This window comes from Vombatus ursinus, unplaced genomic scaffold, assembly GCF_900497805.2.
Source record: "Vombatus ursinus unplaced genomic scaffold, bare-nosed wombat genome assembly UNPS02006779.1, whole genome shotgun sequence".
NCBI lineage: Eukaryota > Metazoa > Chordata > Mammalia > Diprotodontia > Vombatidae > Vombatus > Vombatus ursinus.
In genome coordinates, this window is record NW_020946557.1 from 7418732 (window position 1) to 7437313 (window position 18582).

Below are 18582 nucleotides of genomic sequence, written 5' to 3' on the forward strand. Positions count from 1 at the left end.
TATGTCTTTTTATCATTTATTTATTATTTTTTATCATTTAACTTTTCATTTAAAACAAAAAGATTCAGGAAAATTCTATTTAGAGCCTATAGAGTAAGCTCAGGGTTATAATAAATTTTTTAAAATGAGATAATAATCAATATCATATAAAACACACTAGTTAATGTCTAAGTTACTCCATTTCTTTTAATCTTACTTCAAGAATACATAAAAAGTGGGGCAGCTAGGTGGTACAGTAGATAGAGCACTGGTCCTAAAATCAGGAAAACCAGAGTTCAAATCTGGCTGACACTTACTATGTGGCCCTGGGCAAGTCATTTAACCCTAATTCCCTCACACAGAAAACATGCATGAAAAGTTTAGGTTTCCATTCTGCTTTAAAGTTAATATAAAAATATAGTAAATTCATTTTATACTATTATTTTTAAAAATAGTTTATTTTGTATAAAAAGTCTAATCAAGTGACTGAATATTGTTTTTATCAAGTTTTTCAGCTATATATCAAGTTGTCACCTTTTAGATACCTGATAGCTGCTACATAAATTGCAAGCTCAAGCAAACCTCTACAGGGCAAACCTTAGAAAATTCTATTTTCTTTTGTTACATTAATAATACATTTCAGTATCTGTGACAGTGTTCAATAAGTATTTGTTGAATGAGTGGGTGGTGAGTACGATTTGGCTCTCTCCCCCAGAGCCAGGCCTACTGTATCTCTTCTCAGAGTTCTACAAGGGACTCAGAGGGGTTTAGAATATCTCCTCTACTGGCATTGGCTTGGCACCCCCCCCACACACACACTTCCATGATTGTGTTGCCCCCACTGTTAGGTGCCAGGGACTAGCCTCCAGTTTCCTTTAACCACTTAACAGCAAATAGCTTATACAAAGGGATATTTACTTCAAAGACATAACAAGAACAAAAGTATACATATTTCCTCTCAATACCCCCAGGCCACACTCTTATTCCATCTCAGTCTCTGGAGATAATGGCCTTAAAATTAGCTCAATTCCTAGAATAACATTAGTCCCATCATTTCTTATCTCTGAGCAGAGTTCCAAAGGTTATTCCTTGTTCCTTGGGGCACCTATGCTGAATTGGCTGGATGTTGGGACTCTAGAACAGTGCTCTCCATCTTTTTGTTTTTACCTAAAATGGAAAAGAGAAAATGTCTGGGTGGGCAAAGAGCCCAGGCCTATATCCAAAGGACCATATAATGGCCTTGGTGGGGAGGGCCTAAGGCTTCTCCCATTATAGCATTGTCTCTCACTGGATTCCATTAACAAAGGAGTTAACCCAAAGGCAGAGAAGCTAAAGATACTTCAGCTGAAGATGCAAAGAGATTAGTCCAAGGCAGAATTAAGATCTTTTTGGAGATCGTCCTAGTTTCAGATACTGAGCTGATTAAAAAGGCTTCTTCTAATCAAGTGGTCAGCAGACAGGAACCAGTTACAGGATGTATATGCATGCTCTACAATATATCCAAGATGTTTCCATTTGATATCATCACAACTCTCCTGGAAGAAAGCAACTGAGCCCCTCCACATGGGGAATTTGCATTAGCTGAGATACTGACGCACTCTGTATATGTGCCAGGTCCCAGTTCATGGCACTTGAATGTATGAATGAATGAATGAATGAATGAATGAATGAACCACATACACGTGAACATTTCAGTTTCCCCCCATTGGGCGTCACTTTGTCTTGGTACAGGTCTTACCAACAAAATGGAAATTCATTTGCTAGCCTAAATCTCCCAGGTTTGACATCCTTAGACCTCATCAACTTTGAGGTTAAAAAAATCTCTAAGAACCCATAAAGCTCAACTGGAATTGACATCCCTCCAAAAATTTATCATGGTAATTTAAGATATGTTGGTTCAAATGTCTGATCCCTAAAAGGTGGATAACTCCAATTTTAAACCAATAGATGACCTATGTACCTTTAAGAAGGCACATAGGACAGCTTCAATTATGTATCTGCAGCTTTTCTCTAAAAAAGTCTAGAATGTATATGAGAAGAAAATATTTGCTGTTGTAGATTTTTTTAAATTTAAGTCAACATTATTGTTCATACACAAAAGCTATATCTGAGTTATCTGAACATGGAAGTTAGTTGAATCATTAATTTATTCTTCATGATTTATGGAAAATGCCATTAATAATGTTAAATTTCTATTTTATTCTGTTTTTTCTATCTTCTATTTATTCTATTTTATTCTGTTTATAATATTCTACATTACAAGGATCCACAAATTAATTAGCATAGGTAAAATAGGTAAAAAGAGGGGACAACCATGTTTTTTCCCTGTCATGGCCTGGGGCAATAGTCACTCCCACAGACAGTAACTGAGATTTGCAAGCTTTTTTCACAGAAAGCATTTGGTATTGCTATATATGACCTCCAAAGAAGGAAAAGTGAATTGGTACTCTCTAATTTCTTCTGGCCTATTGCTTCGGCCTCTTACAAAGTCTAAGAGCCCTGTATGTGCTGGAATAGATGCTTAGTAAATGCTTGTTGATTGCCCGAGATGAAAGAACAGCCTGACCCTGGTTTCACTCAGCCCTACTGGACTAACTTCAACCAACTGGGAATAGATGGATGTCATCACAGAGTCAAATGCACATTGGCATCATCTAAACTCTGTATTTCCAGAGGTCAGTTTACTTCTGGTCCACCTCTGTGGCGCAAAGATTAAGACAGCTAGGTGGTTCAATAGATAAAGCATTAGACTTCAAGTCAGGAAGATCAGAGTTTGAATATTCTCTCAGACACTTGCAAATTGTGTGACCCTAGGCAACTTACTTAATCTCTCAAAACCTCAGTTTCTTCAACTGTATAATAGAGACAATAATAATGTCTACCTCAAAAAGTAGTTGTATGACTTAAATTGGCATATAGATAGTGCTTTGCACTTTGATAGATAAGATGTACACATAGATTACATATAATTAATACATATATATGTACATATATATGTATATACAGAGAGAGAGAGAGAGAACTTTATAAAACTTAAATCATTACGTAAATGCTAGCTGCCTGAAGATAACTAAAGGATTTGTATTCACTGAAGAGCAGGCCTAGAGCCAAGAGTTCCAGCCCATGCTAGAACCTAAAGTCAAACTGATCATTTGAGCAACTGAGCAAACATCATAGGGCAATCCAGTTGTAGAACAAATTCCTGGAGGGCCAGAGAGGGGTTGTTTACCCTGCCACCATAGACTGAATCCAGAGTCAGAATCTCTCTCGAAGTATGATGTAAGAAAGATAAAAGGATTGTTGTTATTTGTCCTTCGTTCTTGAAGAGGACCATGACATCAGGAAGGTGATGCCATGACTTGTAAGTGAATTGGATTTAAGTGAGGGAGGGTTGTGCAAAGTCACCAGCCTCATTTTTTCCTCTGGAGCTCTCTGGGAGCAGTGGCAAGATATTGATCAGGATAACTGGAGATGGCCTCCCCAAAAGTATCAATCAATTGGAAAAGGTTTATTGGGTACCTACTCTTTGCTAATTACTATGCTAGGGACCATGAAGAAAGAAAAGGATAAAACAGGGTCTCTTTCCTCATTCTTCCCTCCCATTCTGCTCCTTTCCCCAGCTAAAAGCATACATTCTAGTTATGGAAGATAAGATATTTTCCCATGACAAGGTAATCCAAGGCAACATATAATAAGTGGCATATGAGTGGCACAAATCAGAGGTGTAAAACATGGCTCATGGGCAACATGTGGCTCACAATATTCCCAAATGCATCCTGAACCAGATTAAAATGCCATTGGGAGATATTTAACAAAATAAATTTTAAAAACACAATAAAATATGGATAATGTTAATGTGTGGTTTTCAAAGTCAACATGAGACTCACAGGGATTTTTATGTATGGTTTAGTGGGCCCTGTTTCTATTTGAATTTGATACCACTGTATAGATGATAGGATCCTAGATTCAGAGCTGAAAAAGACCTTAGAGGTCATCTAATCCAACCCTTTTATTTTATAGATAAGGAAACTGAGGCCCCTAGAGGCTAAGGGATTTATCCAAAGTCATACAGGTAGTAACTAGCACAGGCAGAATTTGAACCAAAATCTACTCCAAATCCAATGTCCCTGCACTGTACCGTGCTACATATTATTAAGTGTTATAGGAGTTAATAGTGTAATTAATAGTCCAAAGTAAAGAGAGATCACTTTAGGCTAAGGTGGATAGGGAAAATAGAAATGATAAGATTTGAGCTGGGTCTGGAAAAGTGGATAGGACTTAGCTATGTAGAGAAAGGGAGCGGATGGGGAAGCATTTCAGTTTAAGGAAAGCCTATGTAGAAAATTCAATGTGCACCGGGTCATGGAGACAGCTAGATGGAGCACTAGATAGAGGACTGGGCCTGAAGTCAGGCCTGAATCCAAATCTGGCTTCAGACACTTACTTGCTGTGTGACTCTAGGAAATCATTTCACCTCTGTTTGCCTCAGTTTCCTCAACTGTAAAATGAAGATAGCACCTTCCTTGAAGAGCTGTTGTGACGATTAAATGAAATAATCTTTGTAAAGCCCTTAGAATGGTGCCTGGCACATTGTAGGTACTATATTAATGATGATGATCATCATTACTATGTTATTATATTCCTGGGGACACTCAGATCTGTCAGACATGCTAATATTGTTTTCTGCAAAGGAGCTAGCATCCTTGATCCCTTTTTTGAATCTGTTCATATTAATAATAAAGCATTGCCTGTTTTCTGTCCCTGCCTATCCCAATCATCCATTGGGGAGCTTTGTAGAGGCAATGATATCTAAGTTGTAATACTGATAAGTGATCCCAGATAAAACTTCCTACAGCCCCCTTCCATAAAAATGTTGGATAACTCCTACTGCTAAAATATTCTTTCTGGTACCTAACATCACAACTAAATATTTCAACTCAATCTCATAAGGAATGCCTTTCCAGAACTGATCATAAAGAGGGTGAGGGTCTAAAGCCTAAAGAGCTAATTTCAAAAAGTCAAATTAGATTTTCTCTGATAGATTCTTCCCTCCCTCTGCCCCCATTTCTAGCTTAATTTTTCTTTCTTTCTTTTTTTTAGCTAGGCAATGGGGTTAAGTGACTTGCCCAGGGTCACACAGCTAGTAAGTGTTATATGTCTGAGGCTAGATTTGAGCTCAGGTCGTCCTGACTCCAGGGCCAGTGCTCTATCCACTGCACCACCTAACTGCCCCCTAGCTTTATTTTATATAGTAATTTCTAGATGATCAGAGATCACAGGATTGAGAATTGCAAAGACCATGAAAGATCAGATAGGTGACACAGTGGATAGAGTGCCAGGCCTGAAATCAGAAAGACTCAGTTTCCTGCAGCCTCAGATACTTACTATTTGACCCTGAGCTGACTGAACAGCATCAGCAAAATAAAAGATCATCCAAGATAGCCCAATCATTTTTATGAGTGATGAAATTAAAGTCTAAGAGAGGTTGTGATTTGCCTAAGGTCACACAGATTATAAATAACAGCAAAAAGATTTAGGATCATGTTCAGTCATTTTTCAGTCATGTCTGACATTCTGTGACCCTATTTGTGGTTCTTTGGCAAAGATACTGGAGTGGTTTGCCATTTCCTTCTCCAATTCATTTTACAGATAAAGAAACTGAGGCAAACAAGATTAAGTGATTTGACCAGGGTCTGGCACTCTATTCATCTAGCTGCCCACTTAGGATCATAAGATCATAAATTTATAACAGGAAAGAGACATTGGAGGTCATCTATTCCACCTCCCCTTCATTTTACAAATAAAGAAACTGAGGCCCAAAGATGTTTAGAGACTTGTCCACACTTGACCATACAAGATAGTAGAGCCAATATCTTCCGATTCTATCCCATGGCTGCCTCCCATAGATTGAATCAGCTGAATTTATAGTACAAGGTTTCCAATATAACTCATTTGGCCCCAAGTAGAAATTTAAATATTTTATTTATAAAAGCACATGCAAAAATTGAAGATTTCTTTATATTTATCATTTAACTTCCAAAACTGTAAAAAGTCAGGGAGCAGAATTTTTGCAAAACAAGAAAGATCACTATGTAAGTTTTCAGCCTGGGTAGGACGGAGAAAATTATTGTGGTAAATAAGATAATAGCCTTAAATAACGTATTTGCAAATGGATATCCCACTTTTTGTTTTGAGACTAACAATCCTTCCTTTTAGGAGGAACAGAGCTTCATGGGCTCCTCCCCTTCTTCCTTTGGAATCCTCCTCTATGTAGACATTCACTTCTTCTAGATACCATCCCCATATATAGTCATTATTTGGGGGTCACCTTCCTTTAAGATTCCTTAGCACATATAGTGTTTTGCCAGGAAGTTATTTTGGTGCAGTCCTGCCGAAAGGTTAGGGAATAGTCTAAGATTAATTGACTTCTGAAAATCCCTTCCAATCTTGTGATTTTTTTTTTTTTTGTCCTCCAACTGCTTTCCAAATGCTTAGTAATTCATCCTCTCTGTTGCAGTGAGGGTTAAGCAGTTGGGATGGTACACGGCATTCCTGAGATCTCGGCAAGAATGAACATCAGAGCCAAGATTAGGATTCGGGAACTTTCTACTTTTAGTTCCCAGTTCTAAATCATGACTCCTCCCTGTCTGCTAGAATTGAAGCTTTCATTAAGTTCCAGATTAATGGGACTAAATATCTTGAAACCCACATTTCCCAAATGTAGTTGATATTAATCGGGCCCATCTTCACAATCACTGTGAGTGAGATGAACATAGTTCATGTTCTCAGGCTTGCCAAGAAGAGGGCAGTCAGCCACTTGTTTATCTTGGCAGATTTCTTTGTCTGTGTGTGATTCCTTCTCTTCTTTCCTAAGGTCAAAGGATACCATTTCTACTGAGTTAAGAGGACTTTCTGAATCTGGTTGATCTTGGGTGCATTCTTTAGCTAATACCATGTAATTTAGGCCTTTCTTGTCCTTGGTTTTCATGGAAGCGATTAAAAGCATATCAGCTGAATCAGCATAAAACACATTACCATCTTCACCTATCGAAATTTTTTTGAAAGAATTCTGCTATTAATTTAGCACAGGGGAGGGAGGAAGTGTTACTCATTAGCCAGAAGATGTAAAAGCCAAGTTAGTACTTAAAGTAGTGCCATATTATTAAGTGGACAGTTACTTATATGGTATGGTTTAAAGTGCACTAAGAATGATCATAAAAATGATTGTGGAAAAACATGGAAAGACTTGCATGAAATAATGAAGAGTGAAATGAGCAGAACCAAGAGAACATTGTATACAGTAACAGTACTATTGTTTTAAGAATGACATTGAGCGAATAAGTCATTTTGATTATTATATATACAAATTAATTATAAGGACATATGAAGAAATAATCTATCTGCATCCAAAGAAAGAACTGATAAATAGAAGTTTGCATAGAATGATTTTACACACACACTTATACATACACACACACATACACACACACATATATATATATATACATATATGTATAATTGTTTCTATGGTAGCCATCTTTAGGGTTGGAGGGAGGGAAGAAAAAAAGAAAAAAAAGAAATTTATGTGATAATTTTGTTACATATTTAAAAGGAATAGTAAATTGTACATGATCCATTTGCAGTTTCATGTGCAATCATCTGTTTTTCATTCTACTATGTTATGGAAATGCTTGTTTTATTTCATAAATTAAAAATAAAATAAAATTTTTGAAAAAATAAAGTCCACTGAGAAGCCCCCACCCCCATCCAATACATCTCTCCCCTACCATCCCACCACAGTCTCAAACTCCCATCAAAAAGAAGCATTGCTTTGGATTAAGGCGTTGCCCTCTCTAGGAGTTCATTTTTTTTTTTTCAGGCAATTGGGGTTAAGTAACTTGCCCAGGGTCACACAGCTAGTAAGTGTCAAATGTTTGGTCTGAGGCTCAGTTTGAACTCAGGTCCTCCAGTGCTCTATCCACTGCGCCACCTAGCTGCCCCTGAGTTCATTTTTTTTTTAATGCAAATATATCCTGGCCTTAGCAACATATAAAACATATATAACATCATGTTGTTTAATTAATTAAGGGGAGCTAACCAAGTTAGTCCTTTTAAAAGATTTAGGAACAGGACATAGGCTAGATAAGTTCTGAAGGAATAGGATTGAAGAATACTGGGAGACTAGACCTGGACAGGGTGCTGTACTGAGGATTCCAGAGGAGCAAAAAATGACACCTGGTAGTTGGGTAGGTATAGACAATGTTACCTACCTCACATTTTTTTTCTGTGACTGATTTTAGCCCAGATTCACTAGTAGGTGTAAATTTTATATCACCTAGCACAGTGCTGTTTTTCAGTCATTTCAGTCATGTCTGACTCTTCGTGACCTCATTAGGGATTTTCTTAGCAAAGATACTGCAGTAGTTTGCCATTTCCTTCTCCAGTTCATTTTACACATGAAGAAACTAAGGCAAGCAGGGTTAAGTGACTTGTCCAGGGTCACACAGCTAGTAAATGTCTGAGGCTAGATTTGAACTCAGAAAGAAGAATCTTCCTGACTCCAGGCCTGGCACTCTATCCATTGAGCCACCCAGCTACGCACAGTGCTATGTACACAGTTGAAATTGAATTGAGATGGATATTGGGCTGGGTGACTCTATTCTTATATTAATATAATGATTTCTGTTAGAACAGGTGGTAGAGTTTTTATTACACACAGACTTCTGCAGTTTCAGTAAATTAAAAAGCTATTTGTTGAATGAATGAGTGAGAGAAGAAAATGGGGATAACTGACTTGGATCAATGTTTTCCTGCCTCTGATTTTCCTAACTAGACAAAGAAAGAAAAACAACTTACCATTTAAAAGAAGTGATGATCTCAAAGGTGATAGTCATTAAAAATCTGATAATCCTGCTAATATTGCAATAGGGAACAATTTGTTTGGTCTAGAGCAAACCATCTACCTACCTATTCTGGCCTCATTTTTCTCATCTCTGTAATGAAACAAGATGAACTCAAATAGAAACAGGAGCCAATAAATCATACATAAGGATCCCTGGGGGGGCTACATATTGACTTAGAAAACCACATGTTAACATTACCTATGTTTTGATGTATTTTTATTTGTTTTGTTAAATATTTCCCAATTACATTTTAATCTGGTTCAGGCCCACTCTGGAGTGTTGTGGACTCCACGGGCAGTTGTGTGTTGTGGTTTTTTTTTTTTTGGCTAGGCAATGGGGTTAAGTGACTTGCCCAGGGACACACAGCTAGGAAGTGTCATGTGTCTGAGGCCGGATTTGAACTCAGGTCCTGCTGTTCCCAGGGCCGGTACTCTATCCACTGCATCACCTAGCTGCCCGACCCACCCTCCCCACCCCCCGCCCATGGGCAGTTGTTTCTTTGACACTGCTCGATTAGATGATCTTTAAGGACTTTGAGATGCTATGATAGATAGCATCTTTTCTTTCTAACTACCTTCCCAGCATTTAGAACATCCAAAGGATACTTACTGTTCATTATTCTGCTCTACAATTCTGAATGTAATGAGTACCAACTTCCCCTTTCCAATGAAATAAAATGGAACTTTTTTTTAGAGCATGAAAAAATCATAGAGGAACGAAGAAATGACATCTTACCCTTCAATTTTCTAGTTAAGGCTCCAAATCTGAATAACAAACTCACTATAATACCAAAGGACTTGTTATTATCATCATTCTTCCATATCTTTATTCTTAGTAACAGGTTTCTTTTCCCCTCTATACACTGTGCCACCTAGCTGCCCCCCCCCCCTTATACACACACACACACACACACAACCCTCCTTCTTAGATTGTGATCTCCTTGAGGTCAGGGACTGTGTTTTGCCTCTTTTTTTTTTTTAAGGCAATTGGGGTTAAGTGATTTGCCCAAGGTCACACAGCTAGTAAGTGTCAAGTATTTGGTCTGAGGCCGGATTTGAACTCAGGTCCTCCTGACTTCAGGGCTGGTGCTCTATCCACCGCGCCACGTAGCTACCCCAGTTTTGCCTCTTTTTGTATTCTTAGTGCTCAGCACAGTGCCTGGCACATAGTAGGCACTTCATATATGTTTATTGACTGAGTGACTGACTACCCCAAAACATAGAAGGGGAAAAGAAAAGTCCAAAGTCAGGGGGACCTGAGTTCAAATCCAGCCTCAGACCAAACACTTGACACTTTCTAGCTGTGTGACCCTGAGCAAGTCACTTAACCCCAGTTGCCTAAAATAAATAAATAAATAAATAACATATTGAGAGAGAGAGAGAGAGAGACTCTACTTTCCAGGCAAAGCAGACTACTTGCTATTGCCCAATGTCAATTCCAGGTCAACTGCTACCTCCTCCAAGAACCATGCCATTCAGTTTAGACCTCTCATACCTTTATGTTAGGATTTGACTTCTACTAGATTGTGAATCCACACAGAGTTGCAAAGGACCTCTGAGGCTTCTGCTCCAACCTGTCCCTTTACAGCAATTTCGGCTATATCATGACCAGCAAGCGATTTTTCACCCTTCCAGTGACAGAAGACCCAATATTTGCTGGGATAGCCCAGCTTCTTGGAGCAACAGTCAATCCCCAGTGCTTAGCATAATATAAAGTACACAGAATAAGTATCTGACAACTTTTTAAAATTGCATTTCATTTTTATCCGTTGCATTTCCCCAACCATCAGAGTAGGGTATTTCAAGTAGTATGAATACTCATATTCAAATACTACAGAACAGAAGTATCAAATACACTTTCTGTAGGCCCATATGGCCAACACCACTCAAGTGCAACCTGAACTAGATTAAAATTTAATTGTGAAATACTGAACAAAGAAAACAAAAATATAATGGGACACAGATAATGTTAATATGTTGCTTTGCAAGTCAACATATATGGTTTAGTGGTTCCTTTTCTGTTTGAGTTTAAAACCACTGAGCTAGGATATTCCTACCTACTCCCCATACCACTGTTTAGTCAGCTGCCATGTCTAGCTGGTGCCACCTCACCTCTTATCCCTAAGTAACATTAGTTCAGTCCAATCTATTATCGTACTTACATAATTGTCAAAATATGCATCATGGTACACAAGAAAGAATGCTATATTGGGAGTTAAAGAACCTCGGTTTAATTTCTGGCTCTACCTCTTACTACTTGTATGATCTTTGGCAATTATTTAACCTCTCTAGGTCTTCATTTCTTGATCTGTAAAATTAGGGGGTTGGTATATTTGAAAAACAAGGTCTTTTCTAGTCCTAAACTGATGATTTGGTGTAATTAGAGTAATTTAAATAAAGATTCAAGAGTAATTTGGTAATACGGTGTAAACAGTATAATACATAGGAAATCATCAGGAGAAGTAAGGGAAGAAAGTTCCCAGGGTCCCAGGGTCAGAAAGCAGAAAGACTATTCTTTAAAAAAATAGGATTGGACATGAAGAAAGATGGAATTTTGAAGACAAGCTTGCAATGCAACATATTTTTGCAAATTAGCTATTTGTTGATATAGCATTAGTCAATGTGAGAAGAATTAATAAAGCTGGAGAAATTTCTTACAGCAAAAGTTCTTAGCCTGGGAAAAATGCATTTTTTTAAAATAAATCTTGTATTTCCTTTGTAACCTATGTATTTTATTTTATGCATTTGAAAACCTTATTCCAAGAAGGGGTCCACAGGTTTCACTAGACTGCCAAAAGGGTCCATGACACAAAGAAAGGTTAAGAAAAGGAGATTAAAACACTCTAATACTGGACATGGAAGGAAAACCATTAGCTAACCACTTCATGGGTTCAGAGTGCTTGCACCAACATTGGTAATTCAACCCCAGCAAAGCTTTCAGCAATCAGCATTGCTCCTCATTGCACAAAGAGTTGGAGAGGCATTTTCTTCCCCTTATTCTCCCTGCCCTTCCCCCTTTTTTCTCTTTTCTTTCCCTTAAATCCACTTCATAGAAAGTCTGCAGGTCAAGTTGCCTTATAAAAAGATGTTCTGACCAAAGGCTGAATGTACTTCTGGAGTCCATGCCTAAGAGGGAAATATCAAAATAAAGACTTCCAAGTAACCCTGGATATTTACAGACGAGACATATGCCAGCTGACTAGCTATGTTTAGAATGGCCGAGGAGCATTTAGATTTGTTTCCTGTAGAAGTATCTGGGACTGATGAGGTGATGTTTACACAAATGTGAGGATGAAGTCACCAGGATATTTTTACTTGATATACAGATATGTTATTAATCCTTTCTCCCCATCCCCCTCTTCCACCCTATTAGGTCAGTAGGACCACAGAATATATGTGGCAATATGGTTCTCTATAATCTAAATACTCCTGTGTCCTTTAAAAAACAAGTCTTTCCATGAGACATTTTCTCTTTATACTGCTTACCACATTTCAAAAGTAATAATGTGCAATTCAATAGATTCCATCTTGTTAAATGCCTTTGTTGGCTGTGGTCTCACCTATAAATGGATTGTGTTGCTATTTCCAGTCAGAAAATTCTTCTTTTACAAATATGGAATCTGTCTTTCGTTTTATTTGTTATTTCTAGGCATAAGGTTCTCTTCAATCATATCCCCTCTCCTAGAAGTGATCTCTTTCTCTTTCAAGATCTCTCATAGAATTTGTAACTCTCATATGCCCTTATCACACTCTGATTTTTATTCTAGTATAGAGAGAGACTTGGGAGCAACTACATGACTCAGTGGGTAGAGCACTGGGCCTGGAGTCAGGAAGACCTGAGTTCAAATTCAAACTCAGTCACTTACCAGCTGTGTGACCCTGAGCAAGTCACTTAACCTCTGTTTGCATTAATCCACTGTAGAAGGAAATGGCAAACTATTCCAGTATCTTTGCCAAGAAAATCCCATAGATAGTATGGTTGATGACAATGAGTCAAGCACCACTGACCAACTTCTCAACCTGCCCAGCCATCTACATTCATCAGAAGCATTTTGGGGCAGCTAGGTGGTGCAGTGGATAGAGTGCCGGGCCTAGAGTCAGGAAGACCCCTTTTCATGAGTTCAAATCTGGCCCCAGACACTTACTAGCTGTGTGACCCTGGGCAAGTCACTTAACCTTGTTTACCTCAGTTTCCTCATCTATAAAATGAGCTGGAGAAGGCCTAACAAAGACATAACTATGGAAAGGAGGACAATGATCTTGCCTTCTTAGCTTAACTTTTGCTCTGGCTTAAACTCATGTACATGCCACATCAGAGAGGATTTGGGGAGTATCCCAGAGTATATGATGCTATCCTCAAAGCTAAGAATATAAAGATGAAAAGGGACCATCTTTGCTCTCAAGGAACTTATAGCTTGGTTCAGGAGGTAAGACAGATAGACCATGAACCACAGAAGCATCTGGGTCACCCTCCTTTTACAAGAGAAGTCCCCAGAATTACTCTCTGGTTCATGGTTCTCTGTGGATCTGTCTTCACTCAAAATCAATAATTCAATAATTCCCACTACTGTATTTTTTTCTTTAGTCAGCTATATCTTCTTATTTCTTGTTCCATAAAATTAGGGAGGTTGGTATAATTGAGCAACAAGGTCTTTTTTAGTCCTAAACCTATGATACAGTGTAGTTAAATTAATTTAAATAAAGGATCAAGAGTGATTTATCACAATAAGACAAGAGAGCAAAATAAATAGTGTAAAAAGCAGCAAAAATACAAAACTATCCCCATTCATAAATTACCTAATCATATACTTTTAAAATCCTAGAGAATCAACAAAGAAAACAAATTGAGGAATAGCTTCATTAAGTTAGCAGGATGCAAAATAAATCCGAAAATATAATCTGCATTCTATATGCTACTAACAAAAAAACAGAAACACATAAATTTAATTCAAAATAACTAAAAACATATAAATACAAAGCAATTACAGATTTATATGAATACAACTACAAAATATTCTGCAGAAATAAAGGGAGACAAATAATTGTAGAGTTAGTCAATCCTCATAATTGGGCTGTGTCAATACTATAAAAATAACAATACTACCTAAATTAATTTACAGATTTTGTACTCTACCAATCAAATTGCAGAGGTAATATTTTGTAGAATATGGAAAAAATGCTTTGGGAAAAATAAATGTTCATTATATCAAGGAATATATAAGTGAAAAGAGCTAATGGAGGAGATATAGTATTGCCAGATCCTTATTGTAAAGCAATTGTCATCAAAATTATTTGATAGTGGTTATAAACAACAGCAGAAACTGGGAAATAAGATATACAGGAAATGAGGTATAGAAATCTATCCTGCCCTACAGGAAAATTGAAGGGAAAGGGGATTAGAGAAGGGGGGGAGATAAAAGGGAGGGCAAATTAGGGGAAGGGGTATTCAGAATGCATGCCATCTTGGGTTAGGGGTAGGGATGAGATGAGGAGAAAATTTGGAACTCAAAATCTTGTGGAAGTGAATGTTGAAAACTAAAAATAAATACATTAATAAAAAAACAACAGAATAGATCAGTGACAAGCTAAAGGAGCAAGAAAGAGAAGAAATTTCAAACATTAGCCTAGCTTTTGATAAACCCAAGAATATAAATTACTGAGGATAGGGTTTTGTTTTTGATAAGTACTGATGGGAAATCAGGAAAGCAAATTAGCAGAAATTAGGATTAGATAAGCACCTTATACCACATATCACAAAAATTCCAAATAGGTATTTAAGCTAAATACAAAAGATCTCAGCATAAAAAAAAAATAGAAAAGAATAAGTTTAGGTATCTTTCACAATGGATAAGGGTAAAATTCTTACTAAAATAAAAATTTTCACCAACTGTAATCAAAATCTGATATCCAAAATATATAGGGAATTGACATAACTATGTAACACTAAGGGCCACTCCCCAATAGAGAAGTTATTTAAAAATATGTCCAGTTTTGCAAAGAATTGCTAACTATAAGTGAACACGCGAAAACATGCTCCACATTTCTAATAGTATGAGAAATGCAAATTAAACCATTCTGAGTATTTACTTCACATCCTGAAATTTGGCAAAGGTGACAAAGAAAAAAACAGGAACAATCAATGTTAGAGGTGTTGTGGGAAGACAAAGACACAAGCATATTTTTGGTAAAGTTGTGAAGTTAATAATCTGTCTCCAACTGACAAATGGTCTAAGGATATCAATAATTAGTTTTCAAGAGAAGAAACCCAGGCTATCTATAGCTATATAAAAATGCTTCAAATCACTCATAATTAGAGAAATGCAAATTAAAGCAATTCTGAGATTCCATCCCTTATCCATCAAATTGTCAAAGATTACATAAAAGGAAAATAATAAACATTGGAGAAGGTTTGGGGAAAAGAGCACATTTTCCAATTGATAAAGAGTCAAAGGATATGAACAAATAGTTTTCAGAAGAAGAAATCAAAGCTATCTATAGTCTTATAAAAATGCTCAAAATCACTATTGATTTATTGTTTTTCAGTCATTTCAGTTGTGTCCAACTCTCTTTGAACCCATTTGTTTTTTTCTTGGCAAAAATACTGCAGTGCTTTGTCATTTCCTTCTCCAGTTCACTTTACAGATGAGGAAACTGAGGCAAAGTAAAGTGACTTGCCCAGTGTCACACAGCTAATAAGTGGCTGAGGCCACATTTGAACTCAGAAAGGGGAGTCTTTCTGACTTCAAGGTCAACACTCTATCTACTGCACTACCTAACTGCACAAATCATTATTGATTAGAGAAATGTGAATTAAAACAACTTTGAGGTGCCACCTCATATCAATTGGATTGGTTAACATGACAGAAAACCAAAATGACAAATACTGGACCAAAAGTGGAATACTAATGTGCTATGGGAGTGGAAGGGAGGGGAGTTGCTAACTGGACCAACCATTCTGGAGAATGATTGGAACTATTCCCGAAGGGCTATTAAACTTCTGAAAACTACCTATCCTTTGACCCAGCAACACCACTACCATATTTCAAAGAGATAAAAGAAAAAGAACAAAGACCTATGTGTACAAAAATATCTATATATATAAATTTTCCTTACCATTTTTTTCCAAGGCATGTTTTAAATATATAAGTTTTCCATGTGGGTATCAAATGCTCTGGTATTCTTACAAGAGTATTCTTGGACATATATACATTTGCAGTATATGAACAAGCTATGAGCATAGAATTGAGTCAGAGGCTTTGTGATAATCAAAAAGACAATATATGGATTATTGTTATGGTATTTGGGGGGCAACTTGTTCAGTATTTAATTGATTACAAATTGCTTTTTACACCTGGACCTTTTTTATCTTCAGTCCATTTCAAGAATACTTGTAGTTTATTTGCTTTAGTGATCAGTACATCTGCCCAGAAGCATTTCTGGAAGGTAGAATACTGGTATTGCTGATTTGCTCCAAGGTATCTTTCCCTCCTGTGATACTGGCACTGTGCCTGGCACATAATAAATTTTTTTCTAGCTCTCTTTCTCTCTCTCTCTCTCTCTCTCTCTCTCTCTCTCTCTCTCTCTCTCTCTCTCTATCTATCTATCTATCTACCAGCACATGAAGAAGTACCAATACTTGACTATTTTCTGTGTCAAGCTGATCATCAAAGTGATGTTGCAAAGAACCAGACAGCAATTTTCTACCTCCCAGTCTATTGCTCACTATGATAGAAACAATTTCATCATACTGGCTGGGGAAATTTAATTAATGGTATTACCAGAGCCCAATTTGTTGATTTAATAGTTGGTTTTGATTAAGCAACCAAATTTCCATTTAGACTTATTTCATAACAGTCCTCTTTAAAAAAAAAAACACAATAACAACCAAATTTCCCTCACTCATGTCTATTTTAGATTGTAAGGTCAGGGGCTATGTCTATATAATTCCCTTTGTTCAGGACTTATAGTTATATTATATTTTTATTTATACAAAGTAATGTGCAAAGAGAAATAATAATAGTAGCAGCTAATATTTATATAGCACTTATTATATGCTAAGCACTCTACAACTATTTCCTAATTTGATCTTCATAATAACCTGTTGTTAAAATGGTTGTGACTTCTTGGGCCTCTTGAAAGGGTTGTAGGAGTACCAGAGATCCTGGGGCCATACTTGGAGAACCACTGTCTTACTCCATTCTAGGTGTTGTGCTAAGTACTAAAAAAAAAAAAAAAACAACAACCAGAAAAGAGTCTCTCATTCAATCAGGAGAGATATGTTCTTGGCTTCCGTATCATATCATTTACTCATATTGACCTAGTGGTCCACTAAAATTTCTAGATCATTTTCAGACAAGCTGCTCCATAGGTACACTTCTTCACCCTTTATACTTTCGAAGACGTTTCTTTAAATCCAAGAGCAAGACTTTCAATTTAGTTGGGTTGATCCAACTGTTGTAATCTGTCAAGATCTTTTTTGAATCCTGACTGTCATCAAGTACTCTAGCTGATCCTCTCAGTTTTATGTTACTAGCAAATTTAGGAAGAAAGCATTTGGTCAAGTCATCAAGAAATGGCTACTTAACCTTATGACCTCGATCAATATAATATAAATTAGAGACTAAAAAGTAACTCTTTAGAATTCCATAATCCTGGAAAGCATTTAGTTTTCTTGAATAGCTTTAAAGTAAATTAAGCAAAACATATCACTTTCATAGGTTATAGATTTAGAGCTGGAAGAGAATTTAGAAAGATCATCTAGCCCAATGTCCTCATTTTATTGATGCAGAAATTCAGGCCTAGAGAAGTTAATTGACTTTTTTTGGTGTCACATAGGGAGTAAGTGGCAGATACAGGATTTAAATCCAGGCTTTCTGACTCCCTCCAATTCTCTTTCTACTGTACCATAACAAATCCATGATGCTTTCATATATGGTACTTATCATGAGGGATTTTATTTATGAAAATCACTCTTAGGTATTCACTGAATAGTGGCCCTAAATTAGATCACTATCCATGACTAGATGTCTACATTCTTGTCCGTTATTCGGCAATAAGGCTAGTAGCTTCAGCACTGACCTGATATCATTAGTGATGTAGTTCTGTGACCAGCTCTTCTCTCTCACACCTCATACAGCACTTTGTACCATTTCTATCTTATCCTCCTTCCACACTGTTCCTGGAGGAAGGGATCAAGTCTGATCTAATCTTCACCATTTCCCCAGGACCCAGCATAGTATTCTTTACCCAGGAAGCTCTCTAAAAATTTATTGAATGGGTGAATGAATGTATATTAATTTGTTGCCTGAAAAATATGCTTTGGTTTAAAAGCCATTCCCAAGTTATCAAAATAACTATCTAACTTTTCTTCCACTATGTCAATGACAATACAGTGGCATTAAGTTAATGTCTCTGGGTTCAGATCTTAGCTCTATGTGACCTTGGGTAAGTCACCCTATCTCTCTATACCTAAGCTTCCTCAGTTATAACAGGAGGGTTGTAACAAATGACCTGTAAAGTCTCTTCCGGGCCTAGCTCTGTAATCCTATGAGCCCACAATTTTTGAATCACAAAATTGAGGTACCTGGCATTCACACGCTGCCTGTGAGATTACTTTATGTATTTAATGAAGCCTATTAATAAAAGTATTTAGAACACCACAGAAATAGTGTTGTGTAAGTCACTATTATTTAACAGGGTGG

The 18582-nt window shown here is 37.0% G+C and overlaps 1 protein-coding gene across 1 annotated transcript in view; it reads right to left on the reverse strand.

Annotated features, from left to right (window-relative positions):
• Positions 1-6709: 6709 nt before the first annotated feature.
• ROS1 (ROS proto-oncogene 1, receptor tyrosine kinase) overlaps positions 6710-18582 on the reverse strand; it is a 130493-nt gene continuing 118620 nt past the window's right edge. Inside the window, 1 exon segment of the mRNA XM_027848575.1 lies at positions 6710-7051. Within this exon segment, the coding sequence (XP_027704376.1) occupies positions 6710-7051 (342 nt within the window).